Source organism: Schistocerca serialis, chromosome 1 (genome assembly GCF_023864345.2).
Source record: "Schistocerca serialis cubense isolate TAMUIC-IGC-003099 chromosome 1, iqSchSeri2.2, whole genome shotgun sequence".
Taxonomy (NCBI): Eukaryota; Metazoa; Arthropoda; class Insecta; order Orthoptera; family Acrididae; genus Schistocerca; species Schistocerca serialis.
The window spans coordinates 620,857,141-620,871,905 of record NC_064638.1 but is presented as its reverse complement, the minus strand read 5'-3'; the positions used below and the strand labels follow the sequence as shown (position 1 = coordinate 620,871,905).

General features: G+C 44.7%; 1 protein-coding gene across 2 annotated transcripts; it reads right to left on the bottom strand.

The window, feature by feature from the left end:
• Positions 1 to 3,486: 3,486 nt before the first annotated feature.
• LOC126478270 (keratin-associated protein 6-2-like) lies at positions 3,487 to 10,404 on the bottom strand. 2 transcript variants are annotated; one of them, XM_050103687.1, is made up of 3 exons: positions 10,253 to 10,404; positions 4,081 to 4,181; positions 3,487 to 4,008 (listed from the first exon to the last, which is right to left on the bottom strand). In XM_050103687.1, the coding sequence occupies exons 1-3, from the start codon at positions 10,262 to 10,264 to the stop codon at positions 3,756 to 3,758; spliced, it is 366 nt and encodes a 121-aa protein (XP_049959644.1). In that variant the 5' UTR covers positions 10,265 to 10,404; the 3' UTR covers positions 3,487 to 3,755. The 2 variants fall into 2 exon arrangements, with proteins under 2 accessions (XP_049959644.1, XP_049959643.1); XM_050103686.1 differs by having other exon boundaries at positions 3,487 to 4,181; positions 10,253 to 10,403.
• Positions 10,405 to 14,765: the final 4,361 nt, after the last annotated feature.

Here is a 14,765-nt window from a genome sequence, read left to right as displayed (position 1 = left end):
CACTCACAAAGCTTCTTTATCTAAACAAGAACAATAGTGCTGCTTCTCTTCGCGAGAATAAACGCATTACGGGAATACGGAGGTTGAAGAACGTGATTCGGAAGTTGGAATTAACTGACGATTTGGGAATTGCTCCAAGGAGAGGCCGACAGTCAGTTGCACCATAAATTTCGAAGAAGTTACCGTGGCCATGACTGAGAATGCTGAGGGAAACGTGCAATCTTCAAGCAGTACAGGAGCTGTAGAATGATAGCTGAAAACTCCGCAGTCCACCCTTCGAAAAGTGCTGCGAACAATCGTAAAATGGGATCTTTATTGCGGTTCCAGTCTGTTGTGGATGCAGACGGCTGTCACAATGAGAAACGTTTGTGACCTAGAACGTAAACATTGTACTCAGTTAACAAATGTTACCTTCTCATGTGGAAATTAAAATGTATTTCTTTTAGTGGCTTATTCATTATTTCTTTACAAATGTTTCCACAAAATTCCCATGGCCCACAATCACGCGTTTTGCATGGCGGTCCTCTCAAGTAATCATTCCGTCTTCAGGCTACAAGTGGCACAACGGGACCATCCGACCGCCGTGTCATCCTCAGCTGAGGATGTGGATAGGAGGGGTGTGTAGCCAGCACACCGCTCTTCGGGTCGTTATGATGGTTTCCTTTGACCGGAGCCGCTATTATTCGGTTAAGCAGCTCCTCAATTGGCATCACGAGGCTAAGTGCACCCAGAAAAATGGCAACGGCGCGTGGCCGCCGGGATGGTCATCCATGCAAGTTCCGACCACGCCCGGCAGCGCTTAACTTCGGTGATCTGACGGGAAAGGTGTATCCACTGCGCCAAGGCCGTTGCCCCTCTCAAGTAGCGAAATTTTTATGATAACCAACCTGTAGACTTTTTTAACGACTTTAATGCCTCCATCATACGAATTGTGTAAGAAAAGTAATGAGACTGGTTTTTTATCTACGAAGGTTTTTATGTTTTCAAATAATAACGTTGTCCTCTTCGAAGTAGTTCGCTTCAGCAGCTATAAAATACCGGCGGAGCTGTTGTTCTCAGCCTTGGCAGCAGCGCTGAAAGGCTTCAACTCGTAGAGCCTTTATCATGTCGGTTACATCCTCTTGAACGTCCCGGGAAAAGAAAAGAGTCACAAGGATTCATATCAGGGGAATCAGAGGGCTGTGAAACAACAGGAATGCCTTTTGAGATCAAAATTTCCCCGATGGAAGTGGCCGTGTCACACAAAGCGTTGTCATGAAGTCTGCGATGTTCAGTTTTACTCGAGTCACATTTTTCTTGAGCGTTTCAAGCACACCTTTTTAAAACATTTGGTTGACAGCTTGTCCAGAAGGAACGGTCTCCCGGAAGCACGCACAAGTTGCACGTTTTCATCAGTTTTTGAAATTGAAGCTCTCCCTGAGCGAGGTTCATATTTAACGTGTTCTCGGCCTTCCAAAAACTTGTGCTGTTGGTAAGGTCTGTTTCAACTTTTCAAAGGTCATACCTGCAGATTCCCCGAGTTTAACCCAAAACTTGATGGCACAACGTTCCTCTATTTCCCGCTGTTCCACTATCGTAGAACACAGCAAAAGCACAACTTGACCGATGGCGGTCTCAAAAATCACACAGTGGCTGCACAAAGCTGAAATTCGGACTGAGCATCTGGTAGGGATGAACACACCAGTCTTCACAAGTAGAATAGCACAGCGTTGCAAGATCGATCGCAGTGCTGTCAATCTCATTACTTTTCTCACACACCTCATATATTTCGTGTAAATAGTGTTATGAGAAGATTAGGGTGCGCACGTAATGTACAATCAATCATCAAATCTCTGTTTAATTTGCAGATGTCCTAGTCATTAGTTGGAAAAGGCGAATGATGCTAATTATTAAGGTTATTGTGAAAACGGAGAAGTCTGTGCTGTAGCGGATTACACTTCTCTGAAATCTATTTATCGTTGATTGTCTTTCAACGCGATATGCGACTGTCAAATCTGCGTGACACAAAATTACCCATCTGTTCACGTATATAGGAGTCCGTTTGATCCTTCACGTTCTAATACTCCAGTAACTTATGGGTAAGACAATTTTTCGATTTCTTGCTATATGTTGTCTTTATGCGAAGAGTCGATTGACATACATATCAGACTAAAGCTTTCCATCTACTTGGCGTCCAAGCCGACGTGCAACAGTCGGGTCGTTACTTTGTGCGGTCGCTACCTAGGATGGCCGCGTCACGCCGTCGTTTGTTTCGGAGCTTGTATAGAGGAGTCGTTGGCGCCCTTTCCTTTGTTTAGCACTGAGGCCCACAGGTCGTCTAATTTCAGTCCTCCTTCTTTTCTGTTGAAATTGTTTTTGTGTCTTTCCGTACATCTTAGCAGAGAAATGATTGGAACTTGATATATCTATAGTATCAGAAAATTGAGTTGTGTGGTCCACTGATTCCAGTGCATCATCTGCTACTGTCGATTAATCTGTGTTGCCCAGATGACAATTACTCTTGTGTTCTTGAAGCCAGGTGTGTATACTTCTTTTTGTAGTTCCTATGTACGCTTGACGACATGTAAATGTATTTTGTTTATTTTTGTTGTGGCAAGTGCAGGGCATAGGTAGTTTTCAATGTTGAAATATTCTGCACCTTTCTCGCCAATTTAAACTCAGTGGAAGCCTACATTCTACGAATAGAAGTAATACTGATACGGTCAGAGTCTTGTTGGGGTGATGTTTACACATTAGCGGAGCTACAGATCTTGCTTTCATTAATGTTGATCGTCGCTTGTAACACATTTTTGTGTTAAATTTGCACTGTAAGTATTTTCAAGCAGTATAACTACAAATGAATCTTTTTAAGAGAGAAAAGAACATCTCGTGGTCGTGCGGTAGCGTTCTCGCTTCCCACGCCCGGGTTCCCGGGTTCGATTCCCGGCGGGGTCAGGGATTTTCTCTGCCTCGTGATGGCTGGGTGTTGTGTGCTGTCCTTAGGTTAGTTATGTTTAAGTAGTTCTAAGTTCTAGGGGACTGATGACCATAGATGTTAAGTCCCATAGTGCTCAGAGCCATTTTTTATTTAAAATTGTCAGTTGATTTGCTACTTCCTCAAATACAAACTTTACAGAAGTCAGGAGAAAGTTATGTATTTCTTGGCTTGTCACAGCCCGTCATGAACCTCTTTTCAGTATATCCTATTTTTATAAAATACTGGAGGGCTAGAATTCGCCGCCCATCAGTTAGCTCGCTGGCTGGCCAACTCGTCAGACGTCCCTACTGCGAGTGTTTAACGCTCCCGTGACCCACTTAGTCCCCCCTGTCTGCGAGCGCTCGGCCAGTGCAGCACTATCACACAAGCTGTGGCTCGTTTACCTGACAGGCCACACTGTCATTTGTTTACCCATCCCTGCCTACCGCCGCCCATGGCTGCTAGCAGATGGGGGCTCTAGTCAGGACAGTGTAGGCTAGATATTCAGGATGATACAATAACACACAATATATTTAGAAAAGTATATGGTTTATTTCAACTTATTTTGCAGAACAGAGAGACCAGGAGACTAATGTAAAAAATTGGATTTACGGAGAAGAGTTTTGTTACACAGCCAGAAAAATGCTGTCCCTAGATGACTTAGTAGGGCAAGCTAAAACTGAACGCTGCACACATGTGCACTCGCTCAAATTAGAGGTCTCGTAAATGTTGCTGGAATATGTGCAATGGTGTGTGGAAGATGGAGAAGAAGGGACAGTGGAGAAGCGAGAAGAGGCTCTCAGCCATGGTGACCGTAGCCAATGCCGTGGCCCAGCCCGTAGCCACCGTAGCCTCCGTAGCCACCGTAGCCGCCTCCGAGTCCACCGTAGCCGATGCTGATGCCGCGGGAGTAGCCACCGTAGCCAATGCCGTGGCCGAGACCACCGTAGCCTCCGTAGCCACCGTAGCCGCCTCCGAGTCCACCGTAGCCGATGCTGATGCCGCGGGAGTAGCCACCGTAGCCGATACCGTGGCCTAGACCGTAGCCTCCGTAGCCGCCATAGCCGCGGCCCAGGCCGTAACCTCCGTAGCCACCGTAGCCTCCACCGTAGCCTCCGTAGCCACCGTAGCCTCCGTAGCCACCCAGCAGGCCTCGCTTCTGCACTGTCTTCTCCTCAGTAGCGCCGCAGTAAGCTGCCAGCACAGTCAGCAACAGGGCTGTGGTCTGTGAAGGAAGGAGCTACCATCAGAACACTGAAGAAAAGTAGGGTGCACATCACCAAGGTAGAGGTAAGACAATTATGAAATAAGCTATGTGGGCTATCGAAAAGCCAGCGATTTCTTGTATAGTAGAAACTGTTGCATGTGGAAGGAATTGGAGGATTACGAATACCGCTGACTCCCCTTAAGTCGGACACGAAGACATACAAAAAAACATGACGAGGGACAAGATGTATTCGATACTCTCGCTGGCGAACTGCTCCGATGACAGTAAGAAACTGGAAGAATGTGGAAACTGCTGAGTAGGCTCGAACGCGCGGAAAAGAAGACAGGCGAGTAACGAAACGTTTCCCTAATTCAGAATCTGATGAGAGATAACGAAGTGGAGGAATACGAAAACTATCGATTCGGCCCGAGTCGGGCACGAACTGCAAGCGAGAAAGAAAACAGGTGAGTGACGAAGCGTTTCAGGCAGTAACGAAACGGTATTTAGAGTCTCATGGAATACTCGTTACTCAGAATATCAAGAGTCAATACCAGCTAATAAATAAATAAAAAAAAGACGTCAGATAATGACTGAACGTTATCAGCAGCACTCAGGCTTTCTACCGATGTCCAGATGGCACAAATAAATTCAATATCTTCGTCGACAACGATAACAGTTAGCATGCATTGAAATTTTTTGTGAATTGTCGGGCATCTTACCGCAGTGTTGGGGAGAGGATGTCAGTGAGCTCTAAGTGTATGGGTCGGCATTAAGTAGTCATCCATCCACGTATAACAAGCAGTTTTGATTCTTGTTCCCTTAAGTAGCATCTCAAGTCAGGATCAGTACAGTTTTCTTCAACTACGAAAACCCCATTATGAGTGGATACACTAGCATTCGCATGAAAATTTTGAGATTCCCTCCATTTTTATTGAATTACTTTGCAAGAAAAATTTTAGCAGACCATTGTCATGTACTTTTAGGTAGACTCAACTCACCATTATTTAATCACTCACCGCCGAAGTGTCAGAGATTATTTTGTCATGAGGACGTTTTGCCAAAAGATTGGTGGACTTTAGTACGCGACAAGTAACTGATCGGTTGAGTTTATCAGTGACGAGCCACATATTTGTATCGACAGTGCCCGACATTCTGAAGAAAACTGCTGGTATGCGTTGCTGGGATATTGTGGCAGCAGTTGCCCTTATGAGGACCACGCGATGTGTATGCTGCCATCAAGTAGAAGCACTGGAGACCATGCTGTTGGGCACCCTACATCCTACATCATCATTGTAATCAATAGTATCTTCGTGCGTGATCGTGATCGTAAGGTTGGGAAAATTACTTTCAAACAAGAACGAAGATTAGTGTTGAATGTCTTGTTGAAGAAATCATCGTTAGAGGTGGAGTACGAGCTTAAGGGACTCGTGGAAAACCTAAATCTGGGTGACCGTCGGTGCTCACTCGTTCTAACTGCTGAGTCTCATTACTATGTGAAATGTTAGAGTTGACAGCAAGATGCTACATATCCCACCAATCTCAGGAAACCGTTTTCTGCAGTAAAGTAACGGAGTATTGTAACGCAGTCCAAATATTGAGACTCAGGTGGTGGATATAGGGAGAAACTTAGAACGCCACCAAAAATGCGGCTTATAAGACAGTGCAGTGATACTTCCCATAGCTGATGTACAAAGGATGTGAAAACTGTTTCTGTTTATTTTACGTGGGGCAAACCAAATATTGAAGCACCTATCACCGCTAGAATTCACTTCTTGAAGTAATGTAAGACTTACACACAGATCTTAAATGAGTTGCTGGATGTGATGTTAAGATGTGAAGCAGCTTGATTTATATCTCTGTGGTCCGATACTGCAGATGTTCCCGATTGCGGTACGAGTATGCTGATTTATCGTTTGTCCTGCGGCAGTCGTGGAGCGTGCGGTGGAGGGAAGTGACGGCAGGCAGGAATTAACTGGTTCCGCCGAGTGAGCGCTTTCCATTTCGAACAACAGGTTTTGGCGTGCGTTCCCGAAGAGATGACTAAGATGCGGGATAGCTGAGAGCACTGTGGAAGTGAAAGTCGATCCTAGAGAATATGACACGCCCAAGTTTACAAACGTACCTGACCCAGCCGTGAAGAGTGCGGACTGCCTCTGCAAGTACTTAAGAGCCGAGGCCAACATTCCAACGTACCCAGCTGGAGCAGAGAGAGAGAGAGAGAGAGAGAGAGAGAGAGAGAGAGACAGACAGAGAGACAGAGAGACGACTGGGAGACACAGAAAAGAACCGACAGCTAGAAGTTGGATCTGTGAACCTACTAGAATTGTGTCTTACCAATCAGTTTCGATATGTTGATGTTGCTACAAGCGTTCTGTACGTTCAAGAGCTTCTAACAAAATCTGCCAGGAGAACGAACATCCGGAAAAGAGAATATAGCGAAATTTCAGGCTTGGTTCTATTGGGAACGAGCGACTTGGAGTGGTAAGACACTATACTCGCATTCTGACAGACTGTGGTTCAAATCTCCATCCGGTCTAGTTTCCCACGATTTTTCTAAATCGCTTTAGCAAAGTTCCAGAATGGTCCCTTGAAGCGAATAAGGTTGATTTCGTCCCCATGCTACCACATCCGAGCTTGTGCTGCGTGTCTATTGTTATCTACGTCGACGGGACACTAAACTCTAATCTGCTTTCTGTTTTATCGGTGTGTAAGTTGCGACGTGTATCATGTGCACCAGGAAGAAATGAAACAGAGTAGCTTGAACAAAGAACACTCTCAAATGAAGTAGAAGAGAGCGCTTGGGTATCTGGTGTACACTGCTGCCCCTCCACCCCCACCCCCCTGCCTCATGGCTGTGAAGCTGTTATGGTTGTCACAAAAAATTTACAAATTAATGGCTCCTTCCAGACGTAGTCACCAAGAAAGTCCGGTAAACTGACTACAGATCCTCTTGCAGTTATTAAACCGAGAATGCTGTTAGCAATGTATAACGAACTGCAGATTTTTGGTGTCTGTCTGCTTGTAAGATGATCTGTTCGCATTGCAAGCAGAACCATATGAACAGCAGCCCTTTACAGTTATGTGTTTTAGAGAAACTGGATTCTTGTAAATGAGTAAGTCGTGTATTGAGGTATTGCCCTTACACACTTTATCAGCTTAGTCTGTTCCCGCAAGAAAAGTACTCTTACTAGTAATTAGAAACAACCGACTGTCGCATTTCGAATCTTCTTCCCTTTCCACAATTACATTCTTTCAATTGTTTCATTGTCGGCAGGAGTTTAGTGTATTAGTGGTCACATGACATTTACGAGGCTCTTGCACATAAAAGAATATGTCGGACAAACTACAAGAGGAGAAAATAGTACGACACACATTAGAAGAGCAATTTATTTACTTGCTACTCGATCACCAGACTAAGAAGCAAAATGTTAAAGTGTGAATCCTTTGTATTAAGGACAACAAGAACAACTAAGGACCGGCAAAACCTGTAAAATGCCCAACAGGCACACTTACACTGATATTAGCGTTCAGTCTAGAGTAGAAGGTGAGAGAACAGAGTACTTTGTAAGCTTCTGCAGCCCTGGAAGTAATCAAAGCTTAATTTCTCGATCTGTTCTCCACTGATACATGAAAATCGTTGTTTGTGGGCTTACGAACAGTTCTGACTTAAAACTAGCTGAGTGCATTGGACCCAGTCTTTGGGTGGCGGTAATATGCGCCCAAGAAGATATGGAACAAGCGTCGAGACAATGCATATGCCACGTACGCCGGGATGTCTACTACGCAGGCGCACTACAGTAGGTATTGCGGAGCGCTGTTATGTACAGGGGACGGGCGTTTGCTAGGAAATATGTGTGCATTTTTAATCCGAAAACTAAATGCATAAAACTACAGATTCTCAAAAGAAATCACATACTGTATGTTGTGGTTCTCCCTTTTCTTGCTCTACCGTTGTGAGGCGTGCCGAGCGTAGATATATATGTAAAGTCGCTGTTTCTAATGAAGCCATTGACGTAAACATAATTTGTAAATTCCTTTGGTCAGACCTGCTTCATAGTTCTTGCAACTAAAATGCACATATAAATAAACAGTTCAGGCATGAATTCGTCTACTATGGAACATACGGCGTGATGACCTCTGAAATTTATTTTTATCTACAGTGAGGCTCTATTTAAAATCACAAAAATGGTTCAAATGGCTCTGAGCACAATGGGACTCAACTTCTGAGGTCATTAGTCCCCTAGAACTTAGAACTAGTTAAACCTAACTAACCTAAGGACATCACACTCATCCATGCCCGAGGCAGGATTCGAACCTTCGACCGTAACGGTCTCGCGGTTCCAGACTGCAGCGCCTAGAACCGCACGGCCACTTCGGCCGGCTTTAAAATCACACGTCCAATGAGTATGGAAACGGACGGAAAAACACAGTCTTCAGATAGTTTCTAGGTTTTTTGTGTATCACTAGAACCACTGATAGTAAACTTCGGTAACGTTATTAATTTTACAAACATTGAGACACATTAAAGTCTGATGACAGGATTGTAAGCCGAAAATCGGTTAACTAAATAAATTAATCCTGTAGAAGATACACAAATCTGTACTTTTCATTATAGACGTTCAGGAAGATTGGAATTTGTGACGAAAGGAATGGTACATATAAGAAGACATGCATCAACATGAAACTGTTTTTATGCAGTTAAAAATAGCTTTACTACGAAGAGTACAGATACACTGAATGCAATGTGCACAGTGAGGTCGCCTGATCTGTTTTTTGTGCTTCAGTGTACGTCGTTGTCAGTGGTTGCGTAGCTGTCCAGAAATAATTGGACAAGAGGGCGGTATCTCTCGGAAGTTAGAGCCACGGTAACTCTGCAGAGTTACGTATCACTGAACTCTAATTGGAAATGTGGTTGGTTGCTGTTAATGATTTAAAGCCGTTAAAATGATCGCATCTTAAAGTAAACTCTGTTTGCAATTCGACAGGACTACACTGTGGATCTAACCAGACGTAAATAAGAGTGCTTGCACTTGCGAGAGACTGCAAAAACGCCGCTCGTATGCAATTCAGTGTCACCTGCAAAGGCATAGGCTCTCACGCAAAAGTTCAATGAAACTGTGCTGTGAGTAAGGCGTTGCTCATAAGATGAGCAGAACATTAAGTACTGATAGGATCTAAAGGGAAGATTTATACTTTGTTGAAGTAGACGAACAAGCAGAAAGAATATGAGCATGAAAAATTACCGGAATAGGATATATAGTGCACAATACTAAAGATTATCTGAGAGACCAGTATTATCCTACAGTGCCCTTTACTATATAAAATGGAGTTTAAACATCTTCTTCGCTGTTGCGATCTGATTGATTCATTTTTCACCGTCAGAGACTAGGAATTTCAATCACAGTGCTATTACACGTAGTGAAATAGCCTTCGGCTACGGGATTAAGAGTTTACAAATTAAGTCAACCAAAAAGTTTGCAGATATTAAGAGGAAAAATCAGTTACACTCTACTGCATAAACACCGAATGACATGATGCAATTTGGTGGTAGAAATATATGGAAACTGCAATTTGTTCACGAAAGACATTGCTTATAAAACGCTTGTACAATGTTTAGTGGATTTCTGGGTGTCTGTTTTAGGTTCGCCAAACGACGAAAGACTGCACGAATGGTCACAGGGATGTTTGACACGAGGGAGACTCTTACAAAAATTCTGTAAAATGTAAACTGACAGGTACACGACGAGAGACGCTTGGTATATAGAGAAAACCTGCATGGAAAATACCAAGAACCTCTTTGTAGCATGGAAATTACGAATGTCCTTCTGCTATCTACATACGTATCTCGTAGATAAAACATTAGATAAAAACAACAAGTGACGTAGACGTGTGGAAATTAGTTTTCATCCGTAAGTGGAACTGAGAGAAACGTTAATCAATGATAGATTGGAAAATATTCAGTGGTTTATGGAGCATAGATGTAGATGAGTACAAATGTAAATGTAGATACAAGTGAGTGTAGATGTAGGTGCAGATGTAGATGAGTGCAGATGTAGATGAGTGTAGATGTAGGAGAGCAGAGCACTCACCAGAGCCTTCATGGCGAGAGCGTGCGGTGGATGTCGCCGGTGCAAGAGCAGAGGAGGCTGTGATGGTCATACCGGCGCCGGCAGGCTTTATATAGCGCGCGCTGTCCACCCCACGCCGCAAAAAACGGCCGCCGGGACACCCTTCTAGCGGCGGTGAAAGGCGTGCCGCTCCACGCGCTCTTCCGTTCAGCGAGCCGTGTGTGTGTGTGTGTGTGTGTGTGTGTGTGTGTGTGTGGCGGCATGGAAATCGAGCAGCGCTTACGCAAAGGCGGGCCGGGGCCTCGCACAGCGTCCGGTCAGGGGCGCGACGAACGCTCCTAAAAGAACCACGTGTTCTCCCGGGCCGCTACCAAAGGTCACCGGTATCTCTTAGACTATGCAGCCGCATCCACAAATTTCCTCACTGTGTGCTCGCAGGACACACCACTAAATTCGTTCTCAGCTACAAGCCAAAACAAATGCAGAAGAACGTGCCATCTTTTTTTGGAGAAGTCCCACAAGAATTCGTTCTTGGGTTCATAACATTAATTCTCTTAAGAAATATGCGATATGGAAATATCACCGATAGGACTATACAGGGTGGTCCATTGATCGTGACCGGGCCAAATATCTCACGAAATAAGCGTCAAACGAAAAAACTACAAAGAACGAAACTCGTCTAGCTTGAAGGGGAAAACCAGATGGCGCTATGGTTGGCCCACCAGATGGCGCTGCCATAGGTCAAACGGATATCAGCTGCGTTTTTTAAAAATAGGAACTCCCATTTTTTATTACATATTCGTGTAGTACGTAAAGAAATATGAATGTTTTAGTTGGAACACTTTTTTCACTTTGTGATAGGTGGCTCTGTTATAGTCACAAACGTATAAGTACGTGGTATCACGTAACGTAACATTTCACCAGTGCGGACGGTATTTGCTTCGTGATACATTACCCGTGTTAAAATGGACGGTTTACCAATTGCTATAAAGGTCGATATCGTGTTGATGTATGGCTATTGTGATCAAAATGCCCAACGGGCGTGTGCTATGTATGCTGCTCTGTATCCTGGACGACATTATCCAAGTGTCCGGACCGTTCGCCGGATAGTTACGTTATTTAAGGAAACAGGAAGTGTTCAGCCACATGTGAAACGTCAACCAAGACCTGCAACAAATGATGATGTCCAAGTAGGTGTTTTAGCTGCTGTCGCTGCTAATCCGCACATCAGTAGCAGACAAATTGCGCGAGAATCGGGGATCTCAAAAATGTCGGTGCTGAGAATGCTACATCAACATCGATTGCACCCGTACCATATTTCTATGCACCAGGAATTGCATGTCGACGACTTTGAACGTTGTGTACGTTTCTGCCACTGGGCACAAGAGAAATTACGGGGCGATGACAGATTTTTTGCACGCGTTCTATTTAGCGACGAAGCGTCATTCACCAACAGTGGTAACGTAAACCGGCATAATATGCACTACTGGGCAACGGAAAATCCACGATGGCTGCGACAAGTGGAACATCAGCGACCTTGGCGGGTTAATGTATGGTGCGGCATTATGGGAGGAAGGAAATTGGCCTCCATTTTATCGATGACAATCTAAATGGTGCAATGTATACTGATAACCTACGTAATGTTCTACCGATGTTACTACAAGATATTTCACTGCATGACAGAATGGCGATATACTTCCAACATGATTGATGTCCGACACAGCTCGCGTGTGACTGAAGCGGTACTGAATAGCATATTTCATGACGGGTGGATTGGTCGTCGAAGCACCATACCATGGCCCGCACATTCACCGTATCTGACGTCCTCGGATTTCTTTCTGTGGGGAAAGTTGAAGGATATTTGCTATCGTGATCCACCGACAACGCCCGACAACATGCGTCAGCGCATTGTCAATGCATGTGCGAACATTACGGAAGGCGAACTACTCGCTGTTGAGAGGAATGTCGTTACACGTATTGCCAAATGCATTGAGGTTGACGGACATCATTTTGAACATTTATTGCATTAATGTGGTATTTACAGGTAATCACGCTGTAACAGCATGCGTTCTCAGAAATGATAAGTTCACAAAGGTACATGTATCACATTGGAACAACCGAAATAAAATGTTCAAACGTATCTGCGTTCTGTATTTTAATTTAAAAAACTACCTGTTACCAATTGTTCATCTAAAATTGTGAGCCATATGTTTATGACTATTACAGCGTCATCTATCACAAAGCGAAAAAAGTGGTCCAACTAAAACATTCATATTTCTTTACGTACTACATGAATATGTAATAAAAAATGGGGGTTCCTATTTTAAAAAAAAGCAGTTGATATCCGTTTGACCTATGGCAGCGCCATCTAGCGGGCCAACCATAGCGCCATCAAAAAAATGGCTCTGAGCACTATGGGACTTAACATCTGTGGTCACCAGTCCCCTAGAACTTAGAACTACTTAAACCTAACTAACCTAAGGACATCACACACATCCATGCCCGAGGCAGGATTCGAACCTGTGACCGTAGCAGTCGCGCGGTTCCGGACTGAGCGCCTAGAACCGTTAGACCACCGCGGCCGGCGAGCGCCATCTGGTTTCCCCCTTCAAGCTAGACGAGTTTCGTTCTTTGTAGTTTGTTCGTTTGATGCTTATTTCGTGAGATATTTGGCCCGGTCACGATCAATGGACCACTCTGTATACTGAGGTGACAAAGTCATGGGATAGTAATATGCACATATACGGATGACGGTGGTATCGCGTACACAAGGTATAAAAGGGCATTGCATTGGTGGAGCTACCGTTTGTGCTCAGATGACTAATGTCAGAAGGTTCCCGACGTGATTATAGTCGTACGGAATTAACAGATTTTGAACGCGGAATGGATGTTGGAGCTAGACGGATGGGACATTCCCTTTCGGAAGTCGTTAGTGAATTCATTATTTCGACATCCACAGTGTGAAAAATGTGCCGAGAATACCACATTTCAGGCACTGTCTCTCTCACGTCGGATAACGCACTGGCCGACGGCCTTCACTTAACGACCGAGTAAGCGGCGCTTGCGTAGAGTTGTCGGTGATGACAGACAAACAACACTGCGTGAAATAACTGCTGAAATCAATGTGGGACGTACGACGAACGCATCCATTAGGACAGAGCGGCGTTAATAAGCTATGGCAGCAGAAGACCGACTTGAGAGCCTTTGCTGGAAGCACTACATTGTCTGCAGTGCCTCTCCTCGGCTCGTGACCATATCGGCCACTGGAAACAGTGGCCTGGTCAGATGAATCCCGATTTCAGTTGGTAAGATCCGATGGTAGTGTTCGTGTGGGAGCACAGACCTCGCGAAGCCATCGACGCAAGTTGTCAGCAAGGCATTGTGCAAACTGATGGTGGCTCCATAAAGACATGAGTTGTGTTTACATGGAATGGACTGGGTCTCTGGTCGAACTGAACTGATCATTGATTGGAAGTGGTTATGGTTCAAATGCCTCTGACCACAATGGGACTTAACTTCGGAGGTCATCAGTCCCCTGGAAATGGTTATGTTCGGTTACTTGGGGACCATCGGCAGCCATTCGTGGACGTCGTGTTCGCAAACAATGCTGGAATTTTTAAGGATGACAATGTGCCATGTCACCAGGAAACAATAGTTCAAGATTGGTTTGAAGAACATTCTGGATAATTCGAGCCAATGATTTGGCCATCTGGGTTGCCCGACATGAATCCCATCGAAAGTTTATGGGACATAACCGAGGAATCGTTTTGTGCACAAAATCCTTCACGGGCAACACTTCCGCAATTTTGGACGGCTATAGAGGCAGCATGGCTCAATAATTCTGCAGGGGACTTTCAACGACTTATTGATTCTACATCTACATTTATACTCCGCAAGCCACCCAACGGTGTGTGGCGGAGGGCACTTTACGTGCCACTGTCATTACCTCCCTTTCCTGTTCCAGTCGCGTATGGTTCGCGGGAAGAACGACTGTCTGAAAGCCTCCGTGCGCGCTCTAATCTCTCTAATTTTACATTCGTGATCTCCTCGGGAGGTATAAGTAGGGGGAAGCAATATATTCGATACCTCATCCAGAAACGCACCCTCTCGAAACCTGGCGAGCAAGCTACACCGCGATGCAGAGCGCCTCTCTTGCAGAGTCTGCCACTTGAGTTTATTAAACATCTCCGTAACGCTATCACGGTTACCAAATAACCCTGTGACGAAACGCACCGCTCTTCTTTGGATCTTCTCTATCTCCTCCGTCAAACCGATCTGGTACGGATCCCACACTGATGAGCAATACTCAAGTATAGGTCGAACGAGTGTTTTGTAAGCCACCTCCTTTGTTGATGGACTACATTTTCTAAGCACTCTCCCAATGAATCTCAACCTGGTACCCGCCTTACCAACAATTAATTTTATATGATCATGCCACTTCAAATCGTTCCGCACGCATACTCCCAGATATTTTACTGAAGTAACTGCTACCAGTGTTTGTTCCGCTATCATATAATCATACAATAAAGGATCC